At 43.3% G+C, this 26,811-nt stretch overlaps 1 protein-coding gene across 1 annotated transcript in view; it reads right to left on the bottom strand.

The window, feature by feature from the left end:
- LOC311168963 (maltase-glucoamylase-like) overlaps positions 1 to 26,811 on the bottom strand; it is a gene marked incomplete at both ends in the record, with an annotated part of 151,453 nt that overhangs the window by 64,235 nt on the left and 60,407 nt on the right. Inside the window, 17 exons of the mRNA XM_084230670.1 lie at positions 5,048 to 5,218; positions 6,048 to 6,097; positions 7,380 to 7,468; positions 8,566 to 8,690; positions 13,680 to 13,736; positions 14,630 to 14,714; positions 15,323 to 15,471; positions 17,889 to 18,005; positions 18,096 to 18,130; positions 18,265 to 18,398; positions 19,306 to 19,444; positions 20,098 to 20,185; positions 20,645 to 20,779; positions 24,579 to 24,641; positions 24,936 to 25,046; positions 25,258 to 25,386; positions 26,525 to 26,650. Of these exons, the coding sequence (XP_084086796.1) occupies positions 5,048 to 5,218; positions 6,048 to 6,097; positions 7,380 to 7,468; positions 8,566 to 8,690; positions 13,680 to 13,736; positions 14,630 to 14,714; positions 15,323 to 15,471; positions 17,889 to 18,005; positions 18,096 to 18,130; positions 18,265 to 18,398; positions 19,306 to 19,444; positions 20,098 to 20,185; positions 20,645 to 20,779; positions 24,579 to 24,641; positions 24,936 to 25,046; positions 25,258 to 25,386; positions 26,525 to 26,650 (1,803 nt within the window). The remainder of the gene's footprint in view (positions 1 to 5,047; positions 5,219 to 6,047; positions 6,098 to 7,379; positions 7,469 to 8,565; positions 8,691 to 13,679; positions 13,737 to 14,629; positions 14,715 to 15,322; positions 15,472 to 17,888; positions 18,006 to 18,095; positions 18,131 to 18,264; positions 18,399 to 19,305; positions 19,445 to 20,097; positions 20,186 to 20,644; positions 20,780 to 24,578; positions 24,642 to 24,935; positions 25,047 to 25,257; positions 25,387 to 26,524; positions 26,651 to 26,811) is intronic.

Below are 26,811 nucleotides of genomic sequence, written 5' to 3'. Positions count from 1 at the left end.
AACAGGAGGGCAAAGGTATCCTGTGACAGGTGTGGTGTGGTGACGTGTGTTTGAAGACATGTGAACTATAATCCTAAAACATGTAGTGTTATAAATCAACATTACCTCAACAAAATAATCATAAAGTAAGAGAAAAGATGAAAATATTTTCAGAAAGAAATAAAAACAAAACAATTCTTTATTTCAATAGAATTCCAGTATGCGAGTAAGTGAATGATCAGAGCCAGGGTGTGGCACAATGAGCCCCGAACGCCCCCCATGCCCCTTCTCATGCCCCCTCCTTCTTCTCCCTCCTCATATCCACCCCTGGTCCCCACCCCCAGAGAGCAATGGTGAGCCCCAGTGCTCTGCACAGTCCCCTAATTTGGAAACCACAGCTTTAGAGAGACACTAGCATTTTACAGAAGACAGATGATCCCTAAGAGAATAAGTGGCTTGTCCAGGCACCAATGCAAGTCTCCTGACCGTAAAGATGGCTTCTGGGTTTTTCTCCCTCATATGCCCTGGCCAGAGGACCTGGCTCCTGGGATGGTGTGAGGCTGGGGGCCTCACACTCAGACATGGACACATCATTCCAGAGAGTGATAAAGACAGCCACAGGCCCAGCTCCTCATAGACCCCTTCCCTTTCCAGTCTAGACCGAAGGTCTTTGAGTCCAGGGGAAAAGGCTGCCTCAAGTCAAAAGGATGAGCGGACTCAAGAGAACTAAGATCTCAGTGTGGAGACTTGCCAGCCTTGTGCAGCTGCATGGGGTCTCGGTGCTGAGCTCAAGTCTGGAAGGCTGATGTGCCTGAATCTAGGGGTCCTTAATCTAGGGTCCCCAGACCTCCAAGACAACAATTTAGGAAACTTGTGACTGTAGATGGGGAAAAAAATTTGTTTACTAATTTCTAACTGAAAGTTAGCATTTTCTTATATTGTGATGGTAGACAACAGAGCACAGTACTGTATTTGTTTTAGAAGCACACATGAGTTTTTCAGAAATAGAAGCACGGGCATTTCCTTTCACATTGTGAGTCTGTGGTAGCTTTCTCAAAATACTGCATATGCTGGTCATGATATTGAAATTATGACATTATTAGCCTCAAAGCTAAATCCTGTTATTTAATGTGATCATTTAAATTACCTCATGTGCTATTAAACTTCTATATAAAGTATTTTTCTCAATGTACTATAATTAGGACTCCTTTAAGACAGTACACATTTTATTTTGTGCATTTTAGAGCATCATTCTTAGGAGAGGAGCAAGAGGCTGCCTATGGGGTCCATGACTCTACAATTGTGGGGAACTCCTTCACGCTTCACTCTGGGACTTGGCAATCCAGATGCTTCATCAGAAATTCTCTCATTGACATTTTTTTTTTGGCCAATAAGCCCTTTTTCCATCAATAAGCCCTTGATAGTAACAGAAAATATTTCTCATATATCTAGTGAAGAGGCTTTCCTCCTGCTGGCCTTCCTGGGCTGATTAGAGAGAGTGGACGAGTCTCCCATCAGTTTGATCATGGGGTTATTCTTTCTTATTTCACTAGTTGAAAAGTTAGCTCAAGCCTTCATCCAATGTCCCTTATTTTGATGAACATAAAACCAATTAAACAGTATTATTTTCTGTAACTTCATGCAGTGATACAAGAATATACAGGCAGCATCTAGCTTTGTGGTGTTTAAAAGGAATGATAAAGATATGGGGAAGTAAACATTCATTTCCAACATGTACACTTTCAAGTAATAGTAAAATTAAGTATCTGCATTAAACATTAACACAGAATTTCCTTATCCCAAGTTTTAGCCATCAAGTTAACCAATGCTGTTGCCAATTCTATTGCTGACAGAGTTGACATTTTACCAAATAGAGCAATTTTTATTATGATTAAAACAATGATCCAAGTACACATTTTTGCAAATCTAAACCTAGAGAAAAACCCACATCAGAGGTGGAAGGCAAAGGGTGGATAATCCTGAGGATGGTCATCCATCAGTGGAGCAGACTGCCTGGAATCTCGTGCCAAGACCAACTAAGAAACGTTTGCTGAGCAAGAAGTCTTAATCCCGAAGTGAAATGCCAATGGTCAAAATGCCACACAGTTCAGTTTCTTGAGAATTTGCTTGTTTTATTTTTCTCTGGCATATAAATCATGTACACTTGTGTGAACTGTGGTTATATACATTAGGCACAGAGTTTGAGAGGTAAGTTTGACACATTCCGGAGCACACCTCTGCAAAAACAAGTTATTTTCAGCTTCATACTCCTTCCTTCAGTTTTGCCTGCTTGAATCTCATCTTCATCCCCGTTTTCTACTGGCAAGAGTCTCCCCTAAGACCTCTTCTTGCTTTCAGACTCTTCTCCTTTCCGTGAGGCTGGTCTTCCTGATATTTTTACATTATCTCCGTAGCTGGCACGATCCATGCTATCACCTTCTGTATCTCTCCTCTTTCTTACTTTCTTTTCCTTCCCCTTAAATCATGATCTCAGCTCACTCTCCTCCCCTCCCTGTAGTCAACTTGCACTGTTCTTTCTGGATACTTTCTTGAGGTGTAACTCAAAGGCCTGGTGCTGTCCTGGCCAGCTTTTCCTTGAGCATTTAGACAGTGGGTCCAGTTCACTCCCTGATGGCACATACACACTTCAGCTTCCAGGCCTCTGCAGTAACTATTGTCAGGTGACCCATCAGTGTCATGTTGATTACTTGGAAACATTGAGGTCACCCATAGATTTCCCACACATCCCAACCATCTGACCTTCAGGGTTAAAAAACACAGATGGGAAAAAAATCAATAAAATGACAGATATTTTCCCCATACAGGGCAAGAATCAATTAAAATACAATAATTTTACGGGCACAGAGTACTCGTGGCTTTCAAACTGTGCATCGTCAGGATCTGGCTGCAAAAATTCACGGAGTGGTCCACTTCAAGGAAATGAACTCATGCAGCATGACGTCAGTGACCATGTTAATGCTTAACACCTGTTGAGAACCAAAGTCGCAGCACTGAGAATGTGGTGGTCAAAGTGGTTGACCCTGAGTGAGTCAGGAGGCTACGTAATTACGTAATGGTGGGTCCGGCCACCATCCAAGGCCTAGCTGCCAGGAGGGTGTTTCTAAATACCTTAGAGTACACAGTTGGCTCAGTAGCAGGGAAAACACAACAGAGCCCCTTTCGCCCAAAAAGCCATTTGTAACCACTGCAGAGAGACAGCCACAGGGAGAAAATGGCCTCCTTTTCATTCCCGGAGCATCCTTTCACTTCCTCCTCCCAGTTCATCATCCACCACCATCACCACCCAGGAAGTGCCCAGCATTTCAGCTCCTTTCTAGCATACACTTCCCTAGCACTTCAGTTGTGCGTGGTGGCGAGCAAAGTGTGCTCCCCCAGTTGCTCAGCGACAGCAGCGGGCAAAGTCCAAGGTAAGCACTTGGTAAAGTTGGGAGAGTTGGTTGACAAAGAAACCACAAATATGAGGAAAGAAATGAAAAATGCAAAACTGAAGGAAAACTTTTGTTTCAGATGTTGTAATCGGGAAAGATTAGGAGGGCCTCCCTGGTGGAGCAGGGGTTAGTTAAGCACAGCACTGTGAAGCTATTCGCAGCCACTGCAGCGCGTTCCATCCCCATCCAGGGAGCTACCCACATGGTGCAGCAGACCTCTCCTGTCTCCCCGCTGCTCCCCTCAGCAGTGTATTTCAGTAGATCTGCCTGTTCTGCTCCCCACTCTGTCTTTGGTGAGTCCTCTCACCCTCCCCGAACCACCTCTCCCCGCTCCCCTCCCCTCCCCCGGGCCTGTACCCCAGTTCTTGTATGCACAAATAGCTAAAAAAAAAAAAAAAAAGTAAAGATTATGAAAGAAAAGCAGTTGAGGAAAAGCCAACAGTAAGCACAGCAGCACAGATTTTGGAGTGTCGATTTCTGAGCCACTACCCTGCATTAATCCGAGGCTCAAATTCAACACTCATGAAGTCAGAACCAGCTCTGCGGTCAACAGCCTCAGGGGCATGTGAGCAGCAGCGCTTATGACCAGGAATCATCTGTGCCGGCGGGAACTTTATGGCCATCGCTGGCGGACACGGGTGGATGGATGACAAGGCACTCAAGGATTATTTCAGAGAGGAGTATGAATCCTGGTGGAGAGCAAAATTGAGAGCGAGCTGGAGGAAAACTCGCAGTAGCAAGCAGTGCAGTGTTTTGGAGAAAATTCCATAGACAGCAGTGGAAGAATTTTTATGAAAAGCTACACCACCTCTGAGTGTATGCAGGAGATTCCTTAACCAATTCATGCCATATATTTTTCGTTTAAATAACAGATAAAATTAAAATATTTCTATAATTTAACAATTAAAATATTTACATAATTTAAAAACTAAAATGTTCAAAAAATAATAAAGAATTAAATAAAATTAAAATAATAATTTAAAAATTAAAATAATTATAAACAGCCAAAAAGTCATACAAAATAGTTTAAATGCCTTTGATATTTCTTCACATTCAGAGTTTACCCCTTCTAAGCAACTTTGATGGCAATTTATCAATGTCCATGTCACTCCACCCAACCTGTTCTGTTCTTCTGTATTACCAATAACCTACTAAAGTGATAAAAATTAATGTCTAAAGTGTTTTGCAAAGCTTTCTATATGTTTACTATATATGTTTCAAGTGATATAAAGCATTGTGGCCTCTTTTTGCAATCCTTTCTTCTTCGTGGCACAGGAAATAATGGAACAACTTTTAACTTAGGGTGTCTTATACTTGACGAAACGTGGTAGTTCCAGCTGTTTGGAAAGATCTCCAAAGCAGAGGTGAGGGAGCAGGGGCAAAGTCTTACATAGGTGTGCAGATAAGAAGACATACATGGAAAGGAAGGAGTCAGACCCTCCTTCCAAAGGCTAATATATCACGAACTTTCCCCTCATCTCCACGCTGTCCTTGGTGACACCCCCAAGACAGAGGGAGTCCTGGGGGGGTTAGCAGAGGACATTGCTAGGGAAGGGCAGGAATCACTCAGGTGTCTCAGGGTTGAGAAATATCATTTGCATTTTTCACTGATCACTAACCTGTGTTGTAGAGTTGTAGGTGACTCCAGGTGTTACAGTGCCGCTGCTCAAGGTCATGCTGACACTGGGGGTGGAGACACTGGCCACTCCCCAGATATCAATGAACCCCAGCATCAAGCGCTCTGTGTTGCTGAGGTAGTTGTTGAGGATTACATGACTCGTCATCGTATTCTGTCAATTGGCGATCAAAGAAACCACATGAGGGAAAATAGCAAAATTCATTCCAATTTTTCCCAACCTCTCTTTGGGCATAAATGCAGATCATAATACCACAACCTCTGTCACCATCTTGTGTTGCTGGACAGCAGAGACCAGGGTTTCCAACCCTCTCTCTCCTGTTGCCAACTGTCCTTCCACAAAGGATTCTAGAATGACCTTGAACTCTAATATGACAAAACATCTCAGGGCCTCCCTGGAGGCTCAAGGGGTTAAGTCTCAGCACTATGAAGCTGTCCGCAACAAACGCAGGATGAGTTCTATCGCCAGCCAGGGAGCTGACCCACATGGAGCAGCTGACCTCGCCTGTCTCACCCGCTGCTCCCCTCAGCAGTGTATTTCAGTAGATCCGCCTGTTCTGCTCCTCACTTTGTCTCTGGTGAATCTTCTCACCCTCCTGCCACACGTCTGGCCTGCACCCCAGTGCTTTTATGCATAAATAAATAAATCTTATTAAAAAAAACCTCAGTTACCAAAGACCTTGTAGTCTACACAAGGAGAAACACAAAATGTGCAGGATAAAGGGCTAATAGCATAGAGACAGCCTGTCCACCTGCATCTTGGGAAGTTAAGATAAGTTACTGATGATACATGAATGGGTTTAATCATGGAACATTTCCTGAGAGCAAAGTAAATCTCTCTGAAGTCTAAAGAAAGAAAAGGATGCAAATTAGCAAGACAGGCAGTGAGGGAATTGTAGGTGGTACTTTATAGCTTGTGATATTCAGCACCCCACTGAGCCAGAAGGACCCCATTCTCCCTTCAGAGGATCAGTCCCACTCACCTCACGGACAGTAAAGTTGGCCAGGTAATAGAGTTGTTTTTCATAGGTATCTGTAAACAAACAATAAGGTAAGTGTGACCGGGAGGTCAGCCCTAGCATTCTAATTATTTCCTTGTCTTGGTTAAAGAAGTAGGGATGGTTTCTGTTTATTTTATTTTTATTTTTTATAGAGTTCCATTTGATGAGATTAGTCAGACTCTCACCTCAACCTCAGTTTGCATAAAATGTTTGAAGTGAGTGTGTATAGTTGGCTCTGTCTGGCAGTCATCTAATAAAATGCGGTTTCCTACCACCACTCTTAATACTTCTTTCTTGTCTTTACCATGCCCAACATCTTGTCACCTCAGAATTTCCAGATTCCTTCTGCTAGAGGCAGATACATATGCACACATACCTGCATGCACCACATTGCAACACCAAGGCTAGTGTCTTGGTTGGTTTATCTTGACAGATATTAAGTAGTATTTTTGAAAGCAGTCCCCAGAGAACAAATAAATGTCTTCCTTGTCCTTTATCCTTAATTTACATCACAGGTTCAGGGGTAATATGAAGCTTAGCATATCCAGTAAAGGTAGACCAGCCACAATCTTGTCACAGGTATCCCCACCCTGTACCCCACCTTTGTGGGTATTTTACTCTTCCCCATGTGCTAAATTCTTTCTAATTTGCTGACCACTCAAAGGCTATCCTAGAGCTGTGCTGTCCAAGATAATAGCCACGCACAAAATTTAACTAAGTTTAAACTCATTACAATTCAATAAAATTAAAAATTCAGTTCCTCGGGTGCATGTGTACATTTCACATGCTCCATAACCACCTGTGCCTAGTGGCTACCCCAGTGGACGACAGAGCTGTAGAATATTTCCATCACTGCAAGCCATTCTACTGGACAGAGCTTGTTTAAAAATAGCTCGCGATACTTGAGCCTTCCTCCTGCGAGTTCACCAGTTCCTGTGAACTCCTCACAGAACATCCTCACAAATAAGACACAAGTGATGTGACACTGTCTCTCTCACTGGGACAGGAAACTACATCTTTCAGGAACATGCCCTCAAACATAAAGGGCTTGGAACACATCTGGCGGCAAAGAGACTTCCCCTCCGACTCCCCTTCCACAGTGAGTTAGGACAGTTGGATAAAGACGAGAGATTCCAAGTTAAGCTTCATTTTCCTGCAGGAGTCTGCACAGCATACATTAAACACTTAAAAGTAAAAGAGAAAAGTAGCAAATGATATATTTTTAAATGCAGAATTGTTTTAACACAGAAAAGAAAGAAGCAGACCTATAAGAGACACATGTTGTGATGAATATCCCAGGCCCTCCATACTCACCGATGCTATTTCCATCGTCCCAGAAGAGGCAACCTTCAGCCCGCCCCTGGTAATCCAAAGCGACCTTGAAGCCTAGTAAATTCTTACGGCTGCAGTGAGGCAGGAGAGAGGCATTAGCTAAGAACAACGACATGGCCCCAAGCCAGGGGTTTTCATAAAGATATAAAGTCCCATGCTTCATGGTGTGGAGACAAATTCCTGTTAAAATCTCCATGAAGATCTGATGATACTAGGTACTAGGATTCAAGAGACCTGGGGGCCAGTTCTAGTCCTGGCTCCATTAGCTCTGTCACTTCTGTCAGAATGAGTGATGGAATCCAGGGAAATTTTCCTCTAAACTTTGACCAGAGCTCTATGTGTGCTGTGAGGAACTAATGGCCAACACATCGAACTCTTTCTTCCCCCACCCCCCACCTTGAGGAGACTGTGATGTTGAGACCTTCCTTCTTTCATGACCTAATTTCTGAAGCACAGTACAGTGAACACCTCAGTATTGAACTGAATTTTTGGAATCAAATAAATAGGGGGCCCTAAGAATTTTAGTTTGACATCAAATAGACAAGGATTTTAGTCCCTGCTCAACTACTTACTAATGATCTGACTGAGTTAATCACTTTGCCTCTTGACACCCCTCTTTGCTCATCTGGAAAATGGGGTTATTTCCAGCCCTTACAAGATAGGGTTTCCTTTTTCCTTTTTTTAAGAAAAAAAAAAATCTCCAAACAGCAATCTCCATTTTGCATAGTTCTGGGCTCAGAGAAAACATTTGTTATCATGTAGACACAGTCTAGAATTTCTAAATCTTGCATGGGAGGGCTCTCAGCCTCAGGCATTGTGGTGATAATGTTTACACAATTGTCCTGCAATAGTTTTCCTAGGCAAGTCAACTAAGACCCAGATAGTCTTCTACAACTAGCATCAATCATGGTTGCACCTGTTTCACTTCTATTTCAAGTGTCACTAATTCTACCTACCATTACACCCACTTAGAGCTAAAATAGGTATTAAAAATTATACAAAGAGCACAGAGACTGAAAAGAAATTAAAATGCACACAAACAAACCAATAAGCAAAAATGCTTGGTACACTTGCTTTTAGGCTTGAGGCTGCCACTTACAAGCTCTTGGGTTTTACCAAGTCCTGAGCTAACACACACTTGAAGGAGAACCCTGAGCTCATCACTCACCTCATGAAGGTGTTCTGCGCTGGCCGCTGCCAGGGAAGGATGTAGCCCCCACGGACATGAAGATTAATGTGCTCAAGAGGGGCTGGCAAGGTCTTCCACTCTCCCTGAGATGTGAAGTCCACACCCTATGGCCCAGAAGAAGACAGGCGATGGTGAGGGAGAGAACAGGTTGTCTGCCCACCGTTCAGCAGACCTCTCTTCTGCACGCGAGCCTGCTCGTGACCCTTGTGCACACACCTGTGATTGCACCTGCATGCACACATGGCTGCCGTGCAGAACCCTGTATAACTCTAGAACTCAGGCTGGCACCCCTTGTTTGGGGGGCCTCTACAGGACGGACCACACAGGATCACGCGCGACCTCACCCTGCTACCCTTCCACACCCTGCTTCTTCGTCAGAGAGCACTGCTGGAGGGGGCAGGCTGAGCCTCTCATGCATTTCAGGCCGGCTCCTGATACGTCACCCACCAAGACACTTCTAGACCTGCTCACTTCTCGCACTCCCCACTAGCACCAACTTAGCACCATTTACTCCTACTTGTCTGAAAAGATTAAAGTAAGCCAACTTACTTTACAAATCATTACCTTTAACACACTCTATCTTGCTTTGGGTTTGACATGTGTCTCTTGCCTCCTGTGTGACAGGAGAAGTGCTCTCACCCCAAGCCATAGAGTCCAGTTCCCAAGAAACCACCCTTCCACATTTTCTCAAGCAAGAGGCAGATTTCTCAGCTCAGTTCTATGGACATTCAAGCCAGGTGATTCTTTGTTGTGGGGGCTGTTCAGTGCTTTCAAGATGTTCCCACAGTCTGTCCATTAGCTGCCAGCAGTGTCTGTTCCCCACCATCACATTGTGACAACCAAAAATATCTCTAGACATTGCCCAGTGTCCCCTGGTAAACAAAATCCCCCATTTAAAAAATGATAACTTGGAGGTGAAGAGCAAAGCTGCCATCACACACCTCCACTCTTCGGCCCTGCTGCTCAATTTGTACAGATTTAATCCTAGTAAAACCATAATGGGAGGAGGTAGAAGGAAGCACAGTAACCAATAGGTACCACATTTTCTGGAACAGACTCGGCTTCATGCACTAGCCTCAGGACTCCAGATTCTGTGGGACTTAATACAAATTCCAACCCTACATCTGGGGGAGTTTTCAATTTTTCTCACTGATAACACAAGAAAGTTGGGTTACATGATCTCTGATAATATTTCCCTCTAATAGCTTATGAATAGTGGACATTTTTCCCATTGTTGTCCTATCTTCAAGAGAAACTTAATATATGTCAAGCTGTCAACATTATCTTCCTACCAAATGCTTTACTTCTCCCAGTGGGATTTTCCTTCTACAACACATTATAGCTAACTAGGCCATGGTTTTATTCTTCATAATATTTCATTTCTAGTACCTAATGAGTCACGGGTTTGTTTACTTCCCTTTACATAGTTTCTGATCACAGCTAGCCTGACAAATTCCTGTTAAAATCTCCATGAAGATCTGATGATAAGATAAGATCTAACAGCAGTACCATTAAAATAATATAAGGTGACTCCACATGGCCTTGTATAGGGAATTCACACCAAGTGGAGTCACTGGTGAGGACTGAGAAGACTCAAAAAAAAAAAAAAAATCCCAACATGGGTTCAACATGGGAAACAAGCAAAAATGGCCACAAGAAAGGTAGGTGAAAACTTTGGTTCATACACATCATCTGCTCTTCATCTTCATAAAAATAGGAAATCAATAAGTCAGAATAGGTCCACACCTCTGATTTAAAATAAATTATTCCCTGGGGCCTCCCTGGTGGCACAAGGGATTAAGCACTGCACTATGAAGCTATCCGCAGCCTCTGCAGCACAAGTTTGATCCCTGGCCACTCAGGGAGCAACTCACATGGCGAGGCAGACCTCTCCAGTCTCATCCGCTGCTCCCCTGCTTCTCCCCTCAGCAGTGTATTTCAGTCAGTCTGCCTTTTCTGTTATTCCCCATTCTGTCTCTGGTGAATCCTCTCACCCCCCCTCATCTCTGGCCTGTACCCCAGCTCTTGCATGCATAAATAAATAAATCTTAAAAAAATAAGGTAAAATAAAATATATTATTCCAGGAGCTTTACTAATCAAAATTTATGCCAAAACATACATATAATGAAGTTTCCTGCAGCACTTCACCACTGTTTCTAAAAAGAAAACAGACTAAGCTAGATCCTAAATGTCATTCCAGTTTAGTAAGTGACTCCATATGATGGAATATAATACAGTAGCTAAAAAGAATGGAGAGGAACTTCAAGGTGCCGATATACAAGATATCCATGATATATTATTAGTAGCTGACTTCAAGTGGTCTAATAGTATTTGTGTAAAGATGAAAGATTACTCTCTGCACTCATTTTTATCAGCAAAACTATGTAATAGACTATGAACAGGTTAGCTTTAGAAGGGGGACAAAGAGTTGGGGGAGAGGAGGATGTTGATTTGATGACTTTCCATCTGCCAACATTTGCCTTCTTCAGTTTTGAATTTTTACTAGTGGAGCTATTTGTACTTCCCTAATGTATTTTTTGTGCCCTGCAGAGCTTTCAGGGGATCTTTTCAGTTTCATATTCCCCGTGATGTCTTCTGTCCTTTAGTATGCCCACATCTGTTTCTCCTCTAAATTTCTGCACCATGTTTTGTTTTGTTTTGTTTTTTTAGGCATGTTTTATTTATTTATTTGTTTGTTTTGTTTATATAAGCACTGGGTACAGTCAGAAGCGCGGGAGGGTGAGAGAATTCACCAGAGCCAGAGCGGGGAGCAGAGCAGGCAGAAGGACCAAAGTACACTGCTGAGGGGAGCAGGGGGCGGCAGGAGAGGTCTGCGCGCCATGTGGGATCCTCCGCCAGTGGCCGGGGAGCAGCCGGGGATCGAACCGGCGCCGCAGAGGCTGCGGGCAGCTTCACAACCCAGCACTCAACCACTGAGCCACCTGGGAGGCCTCATTTTTCTGCACCATGTTTTAATTTGCCCCTTTTCATGTGGGCAGAGGGTGGAATGGGTCTCGTGCTGCTTGTGTATCCTCGAGAGCAAGGACCAGTAAACTTGGTCTGTGAAGGGCTAGATAAGCACTATTCTAGCCACGGGAGAAAGCAGCCCTCAACTCTGCTATTGTATTGTAAGCACAGTTACTGCTGCCCATGAGTAAACAAATGTGCATGATTGTGCCCCAATAAAACTTGATTTACCAGGAGGTAGTTTACCAGCCTTTGCTCTAGAACAGAGACTAGGTAACCACAATGTGTGCAGGTCAGTGAAAGGCATACTTCTCCATGAACTAAAACCATTCTAATTAAACATTGAGATTTTATGTTTTCCTAAATGGCTTGCTCCATCAATGTTTGGCTTCCTACAAGGTTTCTTCTATCTCTTCTTCCTCAACTAAAGCACTCTTCTATTGAAGAGTTATATACAAATTCAGGAATTACGGGAAATCTCCTTATCCGCCCTCACACTTCAGCTTTATGTGGCATGTGTGACTGTGCACATTTGTGTTTGTCTTTATGACATGCAGTTTTAGCTCCATATTCAATTGTGAGTTCCATGGGGAAACATGTGCAGCAACCCAACACCCAGCGCTCAGTAAACATGTGCAGCAACCCAACACCCAGCTCAGCCCTGGACAGGGCTAGGGCCAGATGAGAACTGTGAGGTGTCCAGGGTGCAACATCAGGTGGCCTCACCATCAGGGCCAGGCAAATGCAGGGTCAGCCTTCCAAAGGGGCTCCTCCTTCTACTGCGGGCCTCATGGGCCTTGCTGACCTCGCCTGAGTCCTAGCCCTAGACCAGGGAGCCCCTATATACTCAGAATGACTGACTGCTAGTGAATGGCAAGGTTAGCATGCAAATGTAGGACAAAGGCCAAGCTCAATTTAAAGAAAACTGGCTTTTTCCTGTAGGAAAGTCCTGTTTGGGAAGCACAGAAGTCTGCAAGCAATGCCACCCACACAGATCCAGGCCAGCCAAAAAAGGGAGTGTGTGAGGGAGGCCTCAGGGCCCCAAGAGAAACAGAAAAAGTTCTGAGAAAAGAACTGCCTTTATCCTTGCACTGATTTTCACCTAATCCCACTGCAAACACTTTGGCTAGAGGGGTCGGGGCAGGCTCTGCCTCCTGTCCCCTTGCTGCTATCCCGTGACTGTGTTTCCAGTCCCCTGCTTTACTTTCAGTAAAGTCAGATGAAGGCGAGAAAACACTTCCTTTGGTTCTTCCTTGAGAATCAAACAAATGGAGCCTCCCTGGTGGTGCAGGGGTTAAATTTCAGCCCTACGAAGCTATCCTCAGTCACTGCAGCCTGAATTCGATCCCTGGCCAAGGAGGTGACCCACATGGTGCAGCAGACCTCTCCTGACTCGCCCGCTGCTCCCCTCAGCAGTGTATTTCAGTAGATCTGCCTGTTCTGCTCCCCACTCTGTCTCTGGTGAATCCTCTTTCCCCCTGCACCTCTGGCTTATTCCCCAGCTCCTGTACGCATAAATAATTTTTTTAAAAAGGAATCAAACAGTTGTCTTTGTCACTACACAACCAACCTTGAAGCTTCTTTAGAAGACCTTGTTTTCCCCTCTGAGTTTTGGGGGCTCTTATTAGCCCAGAAAAGCAATATGACAGAAAATGATATATTTACTCCTCATTTCTAAACACACTTTCTTTACACCGCCTAAGACCTTGCTCCCCTTGGGAAATTAACTTCAACACCCCACTATCTACACCTGAGAGGAAAAGACCCTAAATACATATGAATTTACCATGTTGCAGGGAGGATGTGAGCAAAAACTACAGCTCACAGCATGAGTGTGAGAGTTTACTGCTATCACTATCATACATCACTGCAAAAAGGGGTGTTATAGGGAAGGATGAAAACCAAGACACAGAACCCCCCAGACTTCTCCACAGGAGGGCCGCCCTGTGAGGGAGGTGCTACTCCCCCACTTGGAGGTGAGAAAGCTGAGGCTATGAGGTTCAACGTGATTTGTCCCAGATCACAACCTAGTGGATTACAGAGCCAGGGTGTGGCCTGGAGTCTGTCAGATCCCAGAGCCTGTGCCTGCATCTCCCAGGCTGCACAGACAATCTGAAAAACTCACCGTGTAGTAGTCATACCAACGGGCCTTTGGGAAATACGCCTCAACATCTCTTTTACCCTGAAATTAAACACAAACAAGGCATGGACAGTTTTGTTCTGTTATTCGGGGCAGAGCAGCTAACTTGTACAGCAATGGGGTCAAAACAACAAGGGATGATCTTGGATGCGTATATCTCATCTCTCTAAAGGTCAACAATGTTGGGGGATCCTTCTGTCCCTCCCTCCTTCTCAAATGGGAGACTTGCCTACACAAAAACCATGGCTTCCACAAAACATTTTGGGATCCAGGACACTGGAGACAAAAATCATCATTTCCTTCTAGAATTCCTCCACATCCTCTCTAAAGAGACAAACTGAGATTGGGTCTGGGGCAGAGAAAATTTTGTAAATTTGATGGTGCCAATATTTTGAAATCACGATTAGGGCAGTAAGTTTGGGAGGGGACACAGTTAACCAGTATTTTAATCAAAAGCCTAATCATCAACAGAGGAAGCAAAGAAATAGTTGCCTAAGGACCTCTTGTGGAAGGATGGGAAGGGCCAGCCCACAAGATCACACCTTTAGTTCAAACAATATTTCTGAAACATTTAGTTTCAATGGTGATCGAAGATTCTAGTGAATTCATCACAGAGTTGCCCCACACGACCTATATTCCTTATTCAGATAATGAAGAAATCATGATATTCTAAAATGTATCATAAAGCTTTTTTTTTTCCTTTTAGATTAGCCAATGACTTAGAATTGATTATGTTGATTTTAAATATGAGCTAAGGCCCAGAATACCTAAGTGATATTAGACACCTAAGGACTTCAGTGCACAGGGAGAAGATGGGACAGAGGAGAATAAGGACCCACATCTCAGGATCTCCTCCAGATCCCATCTCTGCTCCCTGCCTTCATCCCTGGTCTCAGAGCTGGGGTCCTCCATTCATCAGAGGCCTTCATACTCACAGCTTCCAGGACAGGGCTGACCAGAAAGGCTGGGCCCAGCAGGAACTGGCTGTCTATATCCCAGGTGGCCCGTTCAGACACAAACCTGGAAGGAGAAACCAATGCACCACAATCAGGAGCCCAACAGAGATCCAGGCCAAGACCGTGAAGAAACTCCTCATGTTCAGATCCAAGTCAGAAATGAAGTTGTAATCTCTGCTGTCCTTTACTCCACCCCTGGGTGTGTCAGAGTAAGACATACTCATTATTTCTACATGACATGGAGTTCTTCCAACTCCAAAAATGGCTGGATGAAGACATGTGCTCACCTATCGTTTTCTCCATGTTTCTTAATCATGGCACATTTTGAATGCAAGAATGATCTTATCCCTCAAATCTCCCCCCTGGAATACCTTATTTTGTGACCTGAGATGCTACCAAAGATTGGTAAGTCTTCATATGCCTAAATTAGAATGAAATTACTCTGTGCTATATCATTTTGAGAAAAAATTTAAATGTAATAGCATTTTATCAATGGCTGAATGACTGAGGCATGATTGAAATTCAAGAAAAGGAGTAATAAAGTACGATCTGTGCCTAAAGAGCTTATGGCAAAGGCAATCATGCATTGAAATTAACTTGTAAGAATTGTTTTCTTAAACTGCCACCACATAGGATGGAATTATTCCTTAATGACTGGGATCCTGGACTCACTCGTGGAGAAGAGGTCGCACAACAGTGCTGCCATCTGTGTGGGCCAGGTGCATCAGGGTGTAGAGGTATGGCAAGATGGTGTATCTGGTCTCCAGGACACTTCTGGAAATATTTTCAAAGGCAGGATCCCAGGCCACAGGGTCTTGCCTCTGAAGGAGAAAAGAAGTGTGTTCAGAGCTCACACCCTAGGAGACGTAGGGGACTTCAGGAGATCACTAAATATTTATTCAAATGAAGCTCTTCATAGCTAAGCCAAAGATGATCTAGATGAGACTCAGATAATGTTGTGAATCAACTGAAAAAGGTCACTGAAGCTCTCCCAGGACAACTGATAAAATTTCCCCATATGACATTATCTGGGGGATAGACTTGGTACAATAAAGAACACTAAGGAATATATTCACTCAAGTATGACAGTCTTCCCTTGTACCGATTAACTACTCCTGTATCTTCTATTTTTCTTCCCTATTGCTCTGAATAGGACTAACAGTACTATTTTGAGTAAGTGTGTAAGTGTAGGCACCTTTGTCTTATTCCTGATACCAGAGAAAAAGCCTCCAACCTTTGAATAATAGCTGTGGGCTTGTTATATATATAATCTTTATTATGCTGAAGTAAATTCCTTCTATACCAAATTTGGTGAGAGCTTTCATTATGAAAGGGTGCTGTCAAATGATTTTTCTACACCTATTGAAATGATCATATGGGTTTTATCTTATTGTCTTCATGTTGTGTAGAACATTTGTCAACTTGCATATGTTGAAATATCTTTGCATCCCAAGGTTATATCCCACTTAATCATGGTGCATAATTATTTTAATGTGCTATTGAATTTGGTGTGATAACATTTTGTTGAGGAGTTTTGAATCTATATTCATCAGGGACATTGACTTGTAGTTTTCTTTCTTTGCAGCATACTTATCTGGTTTTAGTATCAGGGCTATGTTGGTCTTATAAAATGAGTTTGGGAGTGCTCTATTCTCTTCAGTTTTCTGCAATCATTCTGAAAAGCATTAGCTTAATTCTTCTTTAAGTACTTGATGGAACTTAGCAGGGAAACCACCTAGTCCTGGGCTTTTTTTTTCCCCCTCTGGGGGATTTTTGATCACTGGTTGCATTTCCTGACTTATTATTGGTCTTTTCAGATTTTATATTTCTTCATGATTCACACTTGATAGGTTTTACATTTCTAGGAATATATCTATTTTTTATAGGTTGCCTATTTTTTTTTTGTATATAATTGTTGTGGTCTCTTGTATTTCTATAGTATCAGATGTATATCTCTTTTTTATTAGTAATTTATTTAGCCCTTTTCTCTTTTTGTCTTAAGAAGTCTAGTTAAGGGTTGGTCGATTTTGTTTATATTTTCAAATTACCACCTGTTAGTTTCACTGCTTTTTTCTATTGTTCTTTGGTCATAGAGACCAAAGAACATTTATTTCTGTCTCATATTTGTAATATCTTCTGCTAACTTTTGACATAGTTTGTTCTAGTTTTGCTAGTTCCTTAAGGTGTAACATGGGTGGTTTCTAAGATCTTTCTTTTTCCTTAATGTAGAGTTTATCACTTTAAGCTTTCCTCTTAGAACTACTTCTGCTGTATCCCACAAGTTTTGATATGCTGCTTTCACATTGTCAGTTGTGTCAAGATTTATTTTTAATCTTTCTTTTGATTTCATCTTTAAAATTGGCTGTTTAATTTCCACATGTTTTTTGAATGTTACAGTTTTCTTTCTGTAGAGTTTTCTAGTTTTGAAAGAATAGCATGCAAATGGGCAGCAGGTAAATGGAGAGATAATCCACATCACCAATCATCAGGGAAAAACAAATCAAAACCATAATAAAATATCACTTCCTGTTAGAATGTTATCATCAAAAAGACAAAAGGTATCATGTGGTGAAAAGGGAGCCTTTGTGCACTATTGGTTGGGGTACATTGGTATGGAGTTAAAAATAAACAGTATGGAAAACAGTATGGAGTTCAAAATAAAACTACCATAAGATTGAGCAATGGCACTTCTGGGTATATATCCGAAAACCAAAAAAAAAGGATTCAGTATTTCAAAGAGATATCTCTCTCCCATGTTCATTATAACACTATTCACAGTAGCCAAATATGTAAACAAACTAAATGTTCATTGAGGGATCAATGGATAAAGAAGATGTGAGAGATATAGATATAATGGAATATCTTTCTGTCATATAAAAGAAGGAAATCCTGCCATGTGCAACAACATGGATAGACCTTGAGGGCATTGTGCTAAATGAAATAAGATGGATAAAGACAAATATGATCTCACTTATATATGGAATCTTAAAAAAAAAAACTCAAAGAAACAAACAGTAGAATGGTGGTTATCAAGGGGGTGGAAGATATGAGAAGGTGTAAGTCAAAGGTATAAACTTTCTGTTATAAATTGAAATATGTCCTGGGATCTAACGTTCAGCATGATGAGTATAGCTAATAATACTGCACTATATACTAACTATATGCTGCACTATATGCTAACAGTAGAGGTTGTCTTCCTAGTAACACAAAGCTTTTAAGCTAAAAGCTAATGTCTTACCCTGGTTCCAATGGTGTTGTGGTTTCTTGAGAAGGGGTAAAAGGCCCCCAGTTGCATCCAGCGAGCACACATCTCATATTCAGCATCGTTAAAGAACCCACAAATATCTGCTCCTGTCTGAAATAACATGAAATAATATGAGTTTATTACTTTCTGAAAGACATCACCATCTGTTTGGTGATGAGGAATGAGCCAAAGAACACTTACATAGGAGATGCCAAAGAGGCTAAACTCCAGCATGCCTGCAATCAGAACACAGCTGTGTCAGATGAGGGTTGCATGATCTGCCTCCTCCTCCTCCCTCCTCAGACCCCTTTATTGACTCTCCTCTCTCCCATCCTGAGCATCAGGGGCACCTGGGAATCAGCACACATACCAATGATAGATTTTCTGAGCTGGTTCCAGGCAGATGTGTTGTCTCCCAGCCAGTGACCTCCCCAACGGCCAGAAGAGGGGAATGTGGAGCGGGTGACAACAATCCCACGCTCTCCGGTCGCCTCCTGCGTAGCTCTGGTTGGAGGCGAAAACAAGGAGGTGATTGAGAGAGAACAAAGCAGGGGAGGGAAAGCCACAAAACTCCCAGGGTTCCTGAGCCTACAGTATGGTAATGGAATGTGTCCTGGATTATTTAGAGAGAATATGGAAATCTGAGCCATAATGAGATCTCCACTGACAGATCCAGATGATGAAGATAGTAAGGACAATTGTGCCTTTACATGGTGCTTTCCAATATTTTACCAAAACTTCACTGTACACTAAACTCAGCAGATTACCTAAAAATAGTGAGTAATGACCAAGTCTATTTACTCATTTCTTAGCTTTATATAATTGGGGAAGAAAGGTAAATTCCTTTATAAGTTTTTTCTTAGGATAATTCATGTTTTTCAATTGATTGGGCACACAAAATGGTATAGTGATAATTCAGTAAAATATGTTGGCTATTCAACAAGAATAAGCAAAAACCAAAAAATTCCATTCCAGGTATGAGTCATGTTTGAAATAGATTTCTAGTTCTCCATGTTCCCTTTGCCTCTTATAACTAAATTATTACAGCATTAGTTGCACTGTGTAATAACTGCTGGTGTCCCCATGTGTGCCTCCTCTGGTATCCCACAGGAGCCAGAGTAGAGGGACTCATAAATTTCAGCTGAAAGTTGATTGGAATGGCCAATTTGGTCCTACAGAATGACTGTCTGCAGGACTGTTAGTTTCTCACTTAGCAGGGCCACAATTGATCTAAATCTGCCTCCTAAGTATGATGACAGGGCCTGAGTCCATGTCCGTGAGTGTCCACTTAATAACTAAGAAGTGTCACATAGCTGTAACGAAATTCTTTTTCATCCTTGGAAGGTGTATTGAAAGGAAAAGGAGAGTAGTTTCCTCAGTCTGTGCCTGCAGAAGGGAGATGAGGACTCACTCGTATGTGGGTCTGGTCTGGGACCACCCATACAGGCTGTGCACATCATAGTGTCGCACTGGGGTGCCGTCTGGAAGGATCTGCTGACTCCCCATACACAGGGTCTTGCTGCTCAAACCCCTGTCCCTGCCGTCCAAGTCTGAGGAGAAAGAAGTCATGTAGAAATCACACCCACTCCTGGCCATCCCTGATCTCTCTTTAAGGGATTAGACTGGAGTTTAAGATTAGCTTGAGCCCTACAGGGGTCCCCCTCGTTCCCAGCAGGATGGGGATGTGCTCAGCTCTAAGCTACAATGGCACCCACAGATGGTTTCAACATCAAGTCCCCTCGAGGGTTCACCAAGAGAAAGTGGGGAAAACACTACAGAACAGACTCCAATCTAGTATTTTTAATATGTAAATTATTTTGTGACCCTTAGCATAATTCAATGAAGATATGTATTTGGAAACATGCAGTAATCTCTTAAGGCCATACAACTGACAGAGAGAATAATTTCTGGAGCCAAAGTTCATAGATTCCATGATGAGGTGAAGATGCTACTTTCCACCCACTGGGGTAATCACAAGTTCCTGTGAGAAACTGATAAAAGCCTGAAGAAGTAAGAAACCTAAAATATTTTGGAGACATTGCCACTGTCAAGCATTTTCTAAACAAATCTGAGAAATTCAACCGAAACCAAAGCACCGCTGAGGACATGCCCTGAGCAGTCAGGATAAATCCCTGCCACTGGGCCCTTACGAGGGTCATGCCTTCTAGCCAGGTCTGGCAGGAGATAAAGCCAATGTACTTACGTGGGATATAGGGAGGGTGGTTCAGAGGGTCATCTCTGCAGCCTGGTTCAACTGCCCCATTCACAAAGCTTGATGGTTCATTCATATCCTAGAAATGCCAAACACAGAAACAGCTTATTTTCTAAAATGATGGCATCTTGTAAACTCAGACACAAGGAAGCAGTGAAGAAACTGTTTACCATTCAGTAATCCCATAGATGTCAGAACAATATCTATTGATAATTGATTGGAATGATCAATGAAGACCTACAGAATGAGTGACTAGAGGAATTTTAAAAATTCCCTTTCAGGGTGTGAGGTGAGGCTCAGTTCCAAGGAATTCCTAGTAATCACCTTAGAGTTTTACAACAGGGACTTCAGGAAAGGTCCAAGGTATGAGGAATACTGGGGCTATTCCACCACCAGCTGGAGGAGCTTCAGTCTGATATGTCCAAAGTCTTTCTTGGGTGATTATTTCCTTGATAAAGGTCACTGATACATGTACTTAACACTCACAAAGATAGACACACATGTATCTACATGGACAAAGACACAAGTGCACACTTACAATCCACAGGCCATCAAACTTCAAGCTCTTGTTTGGGTTCTGTGGATTGTCATGTAATTCTTTCACTTCCCTCTTCCACCATGTGATAGTTGAAGTACGGAAAAAGTCTGGGAAGGCTGCATGTGCTCGATATAGCTGTAAAAATGAAATATAACTTGTTTGTTCCAAGCCAATATATTAGACAGCAAATGGGCACTTGCTGAAGTTTAATGTATGCAAAATCTCGTAATTCAGTAAAATATCAGTCAGCGATTCAATAAGAATAAGGAAAAACAAAAAAATTCCTATGGATACGAGTCACTTTTGAAATAGAGATATTTCCAGTTCTCCATGTTCCCTTTGCCTCTTATAACTAAATTATTACAGCATCAGTCATACTATGAAGTAACTGCTGGTGTCTCCCTGTGTGCCTCCTCTCATATCCCATAGGTGCCAGAGCAAGGAGATGCATCAATTTCAACTGAAAATTGAATGGAATGACCAATTTAGCCCTACAGAATGACTGTCTGCAGGACTGTTAGTTTCTCACTTAGCAGGGCCACACTTGATCTAAATCTGCCTCCTGAGTATGACAACAGGGCCTGAGTCCATGTCCATGAGTGTCCACTTAATAACTAAGAATTGTCACATAGCTGTAACGAAAATCTTGTTCATCTTTGGAAGGTGTATTGAAAGGAAAAAGAGGGTAGTTTCCTCAGTCATCATCTGTGCCTGCAGAAGGGAGATGAGGACCCACTTGTATATGGGCCTGGTCTGGGATCATGGTGATTGATAACTCAAACAGAGCCCAAGAAACATTCTGGGCATATTTGAAATAAAGTGAGCACAAATCAGACACCTTCTTAGCCTCTGTCTTTGGACTGCTATCCTCTTTGTACCAACATGAATGGTGGCAATTAACACCCTGAACTCACTATGCCACGCACCAGAGGCCCAGGCCTCCACTTCCGTCCTGCAGTGTCCTCACTCCTCAAAGACAACATGAGCCAGGAGAGATTGCAGCTTAGAAGGGGCAGACATCAGAGGCATCAGCGACAGTTTGGAAAGAAAGTTCTAGGTGATCCTCTCCTGTCTCACTCCTTTAGGAAAAGGAGTTGACAGGAAAGACTGCATTTTATTGTATTAGCCTATCTAATTATATGTATCAGTATTTTCTATGGCTTTAGGATCACTTGAGGATTGCAGTTGTGTGTCACCTAAATGGGAAAGACTTAAGGAAGAAGCTTCGACTCTCCATTCTCTCACCTACCTCAAATAATAAAAGCTGTGTCTTACTTGTAACTTGGAAGTGAATCTACGCTATAATTCCTTAACTCAATTGTAAGATTTTTAATAGCAAGGCCCTTATTTTATATTCTTCTGGTTGATCTTTGTATTTTCCACAGTGCTTAAAAACCTAACCTAAGGGCCTCCCCGGTGGCGCAGCGGTTGAGCGCTGGGTTGCAAAGCTGCCTGCAGCCTCCGCGGCACCGGTTCGATTCCCGGCTGCTCCCCGGCCACCAGAGGAGGGTCCCGCATGGCGCGCAGACCTCTCCTGCCGCCCGCTGCTCCCCTCAGCAGTGTACTTCGGTCCTTCTGCCTGCTCTGCTCCCCGCTCTGGCTCTGGTGAATTCTCTCACCCTCCCGCGCTTCTGACTGTACCCAGTGCATGTATAAACAAAACAAACAAACAAACAAATAAATAAATAAGCCTCTATTAAAAAAAAAAAAAACCTGACTTAAAATAAATGTTGCCTGCATAATGGTGAGTTCACATCATACACAGTAAATACCCATCACTTTCTTCATAGCCCATATTACTGGTTAGGGAGCTGCATGGTCCTTTGTATATCTCAGAAAATAGGTGCCTGTATGTTACGGATGCATTTTAAGAGTTAAAGGGATGAATAATGCAGGTGGAGAGAGCGAGGAGAACAATGGAAAGAAAGTTTGGTCTTCAGTTCTTATATACAATGGACCAAAAGTAAATAGGAACCCACAGATGCACATAAAAAGTAGAAATGGGACACAAAGGAGAAATTGGAAATGAATCAGAACCCAGAGGTTTAGCCCACTGAGAAATGGGAGAGCAGTGAGCTGAATTACTGAGAATTCATGAAGGGAAACAGAGAGATAAGATGTGATACACACACTCACACTCACACGTGTGCACACACACTGGAGTATTACTCAGCCATGAGAAAGAAGGCAATCCTGCCATTTGGGGCAACATGGAGGAGCCAAGAGAACATTCTGCTAACTGAGATAAGCTGGACTGAGAAAGACAGATACTGTGTGATCTCATTTATATGTGGAATCTAAAAACAAACACTGAACTCACAGAAACAGAGAAAAATGGTGATTACCAGGGGCAAAAGATTGGGGGAGCTAGAAGATGGTCATCAGCGGGTCCAAGTCTACCTTTCTAAAATGAGTACGTTCCGGGGAAATAGCGTACAGCGTGGTGATTGTAGTTAATATTGCACTGTATTGTTAAAAGCTGCTAACAGAGCAGATCTTAAGCATTCCCAGCACACACACACACACACACACACAAATGATAATGAGAATGAAGGTTGTGCTAATTTACCTTATGTAATCATTTCTTATCTGTGGATATCAAATTATCATATTATTATACTTTATACAATTTTGTTAATTATACTTCAGTTAAGTTGGCAGGGGACGAGGGGGAAATACTGAAACAGAAAATAAGTGAACAAAAGCCAAGGAGCCCAGGACCCTGAACTTGTCTGGCCTGGCAGATCCCTGTGTGCCCGTGGGCTGCCTGGGCCACCAAACTTCAACAAGGGAGAGAACAGGAAGTGGGGTGTTCACCCTTGAACCCTTACTGTGATCCTTTACAAGTACACCCCTGCTCGCAGGGGCCAGTAAGCTTCAACAAAAATCTTGAAACTGGGAGACAGGAGCAAAGGTGAAGAAAGCAAAGAAGGATGGGGGGTTTATAAGAGTGAAAATGGAGGTAACTGTCCATGATGAAAGGAAGCACAGAGAAAAGGACCCCATAACTCAAGCCTGGGGTGAGAGTCTAATTTAAAAGGGCAACTCAGGGCCTCCCTGGTGGTGCAAGGGGCTAAGCATCAGCACTATGAAGCTATCCACAGCCACTGCAGCACCAGTTTGATCCCCAGGCAGGGAGCTACCCACATGGCGCAGCAGACCTCTCCTGTCTCCCACTGCTCCCCTCAGCAGTGTATTTCAGTAGATCTGCCTGTTCTGCTCCCCAGTTTGTCTCTGGTGAATCCTCTCACCCCCCATACCCCTGGCCTGTACCCCAATTCTTGTATGCATAAATAAATCTTTTTAAAAAAATAAAAGGGCAACTCAAGGCAAAGGCAGCAACAAGTACACTAATTTCAGGAAAAGAGGATTTCTGGAGGCATCACCACGTGGAGACGCCATGGGCCTTTGGAGTCTACAGCTTTGGATCTGAAATCACCACTGCCGGGCCTCCCTGGTGGCGCAAGGGGTTAAGCACCACACTATGAAGCAATCCGCAGCCTCTGCTGCATGAGTTCAATCCCTGGTCTGCCAGGGAGCAACCCACATGGTGCAGCAGACCTCTCTGACTCGCCTGCTACTCCCCTAAGCAGTGTACTTCAGCCAATCTGCCTGTTCTGTTCCCCACTCTGTCTCTGGTGAATCCCCCTGCTGCTGCCACATCTCTGGCCTGTACCCTAGCTCTTGTATGCATAAATAAATAAATCTTTAAAAAAAATCACCACTGTCACCTCAAACCATGGACAAGAAATTTAAGTTCTCCAGGACTTCATTATGCAGAGAAATAACTGGTACAATACGACGTCCAGGATGTGTCCCTGAGTGCATTTCCTTCCCACACCTGCGCCCACGGCGAGGAGATGCCCTGTGTCCTGGGTACAGCTGCACCCCTCCCACACCCCTGCCTTCACCCAACACCCACCATGGGCCTTACCTTCACTTGAGTATCCCAGTCTAGAGAACTGTTTATAACAACATCAGGCAAATCGGGCCAGACCTGTGCAGAGAAAAATATTCAGAAGCAATGCACTAGGTAACTTTTATTTCCTAGGAAATTATATGCCATGGTACTAGGGGGAATAATATTTAGAGTTTTCAGGTAGGATTGATCTAGAGAAGAGTGGATCTCACCACGCACATTTATTCCTGAAAATTCCTTCACACTATTGACACATATTGATGAAGAAAATAAGAACTTCCAACCCCAGGCCCAGAGGGAAATTCTAAGAAATAGCTCAGAACACACACAGTGGCCCACCCCCGGTGAGGGACAGCGGGTCAGAGAGCAGACCTTGCCCCACACGATGCTTCCATCCTTTGGGTCCTTAATGAAGACGTCATCCTGCACGCCCCGACGGAATGCAGGATAGTCCTTTGTCTCGTTGCCAGAAATGGCTGGGTCCTGAAAACCAGATCCAGAGGTGACTCAGACAGAAGAAGGGAGGCATTCACTTCCACCAGAACTGCCAGCTTCTGGGAATCCTGGGAAATCACTTTTCTTATTGAACGTCAACCTCTCTACTCGGAACATGGATAGAAACACAAGCTACAGCTTTCTCCACCCAAGCCCATCCCTCTTCCAGACAGAAGCCACCCATTCATGTGGGACTAACCAGAATGAGGATGACACGCATCCCATCTCTTTTTATGCGATTGATCAGATCGGGGAAGCCCGCAAACTTGGGGTTGAGGGTGAAGTCCAGCTGTCGCTCCATGTAGTCGATGTCCGCATACTGCACATCCTGGGGGGAGGAGGGGAGAAGGGGTACACAAGGACTCTGAGTACCTGCTGGTGGCAGGCTCCAGATGAGAACCTCCCAGCACTCACGGATGGTGAATTTCAGATGACTTCTTTTTGAGTCTATCAAACTCTGCTATATTGTTTGTCACATAGTAGCTCTTAGGAAATGAACCTAATTTTCAAATGTTTAATGATATAGTAGAAAAACCTAAATGAGTGAGATAGAGGATGCTGATGCCTATCTAGAGGCTGTTGTGAGGATAAGGGAGAACAGTGGATGAGCGAGTGTCCTGCAAGTGATCACTGTGTGGAAGGACTGTGGTGGCCTTTCAGTAGAGACCGTCATGGTATCAATGATTCATATTCAGAAAAATAACATCATGTCAATTACCCAGGACTGATACGACCTGGATGGTAAATCTACCCTCCAAAGCACAAAGCCTGTAATTGCCTTGAAATAGCCAATGCCGGGAGCTATGAAATACAGATTTCTTATTAAGAATGAACTATTGAGAGCCAGCCTTTCCACTAGTAAGAACAATTGTCCACAATAGAAAAATAAATTGAATAAAATGAAATAAGCAAGTGGTTCAAGGGATCGGTTCACTGGTGATGAGCTCCTCTCTCTAGTCCTCACGTGAGGGACAGAGCACGCCCCCACGTGCATTTCCCCTGCTCCCGAGTTCACTGAGGTTAGCACAAAGCAGAGGGAGCACCGTGCTGCAGCACTGACAAAGTGACAGGGTGCTGGAGCTGAGGTTTTATCCACACACACAATGACCTGACTGAGTCTGAGATATCTTTTTAATTAAACAATATTACCATTTGGGGAACCTTCTATTACTGTGATATCAAGGATGCCTTTGACTAAATATTTCAAAGTCCGTAAAAGAAATGCAAGCAACAAACAGCAGAAAGAGCCCTAGAGCTGGCCTCTTGTCCTCCTTCCTTGGCAAATTACTGTGACTCTGTGATATGGGGACACTAATCCCAGCTGACCTGCTGGGTTGAGTCAAGTTCAGCATGATGTTGGAGGAGAAAGCATTTCGTACTTTGAAGAACCCCTCAAAAATCAAACTATCCAGACACAGAGAGAATTGGGGTCAGCACAGCCAGGACACCACAGATTATGAACCTACATAGGGGATCTTGGCAGCCACCATATTATCATACAAGCTGGCAATCTCAGAGTCATTCTGGTATCCATAGCGACACAGCTGAAAGCCCAAGGACCAGTAAGGAACCATCACCGGTCGACCGATCAGCTGGAAAACAGATAGAAAACATTAGCCCCTAAAAAGGAAAATATGGACTGAGTTTCACAAAGTAATAAGAATACTTTTCTAGTACCCCAGGTTAGATAATCAACAAACTCAAATCCAGAGACACTTAGAGGGTGCAGTGAGGGGTAGTACCTGGGAGAAAG

This window comes from Talpa europaea (assembly GCF_964194135.1).
Source record: "Talpa europaea genome assembly, chromosome: 3".
Classification (NCBI taxonomy): domain Eukaryota; kingdom Metazoa; phylum Chordata; class Mammalia; order Eulipotyphla; family Talpidae; genus Talpa; species Talpa europaea.
This window is presented reverse-complemented; position numbering and strand designations above follow the sequence as displayed.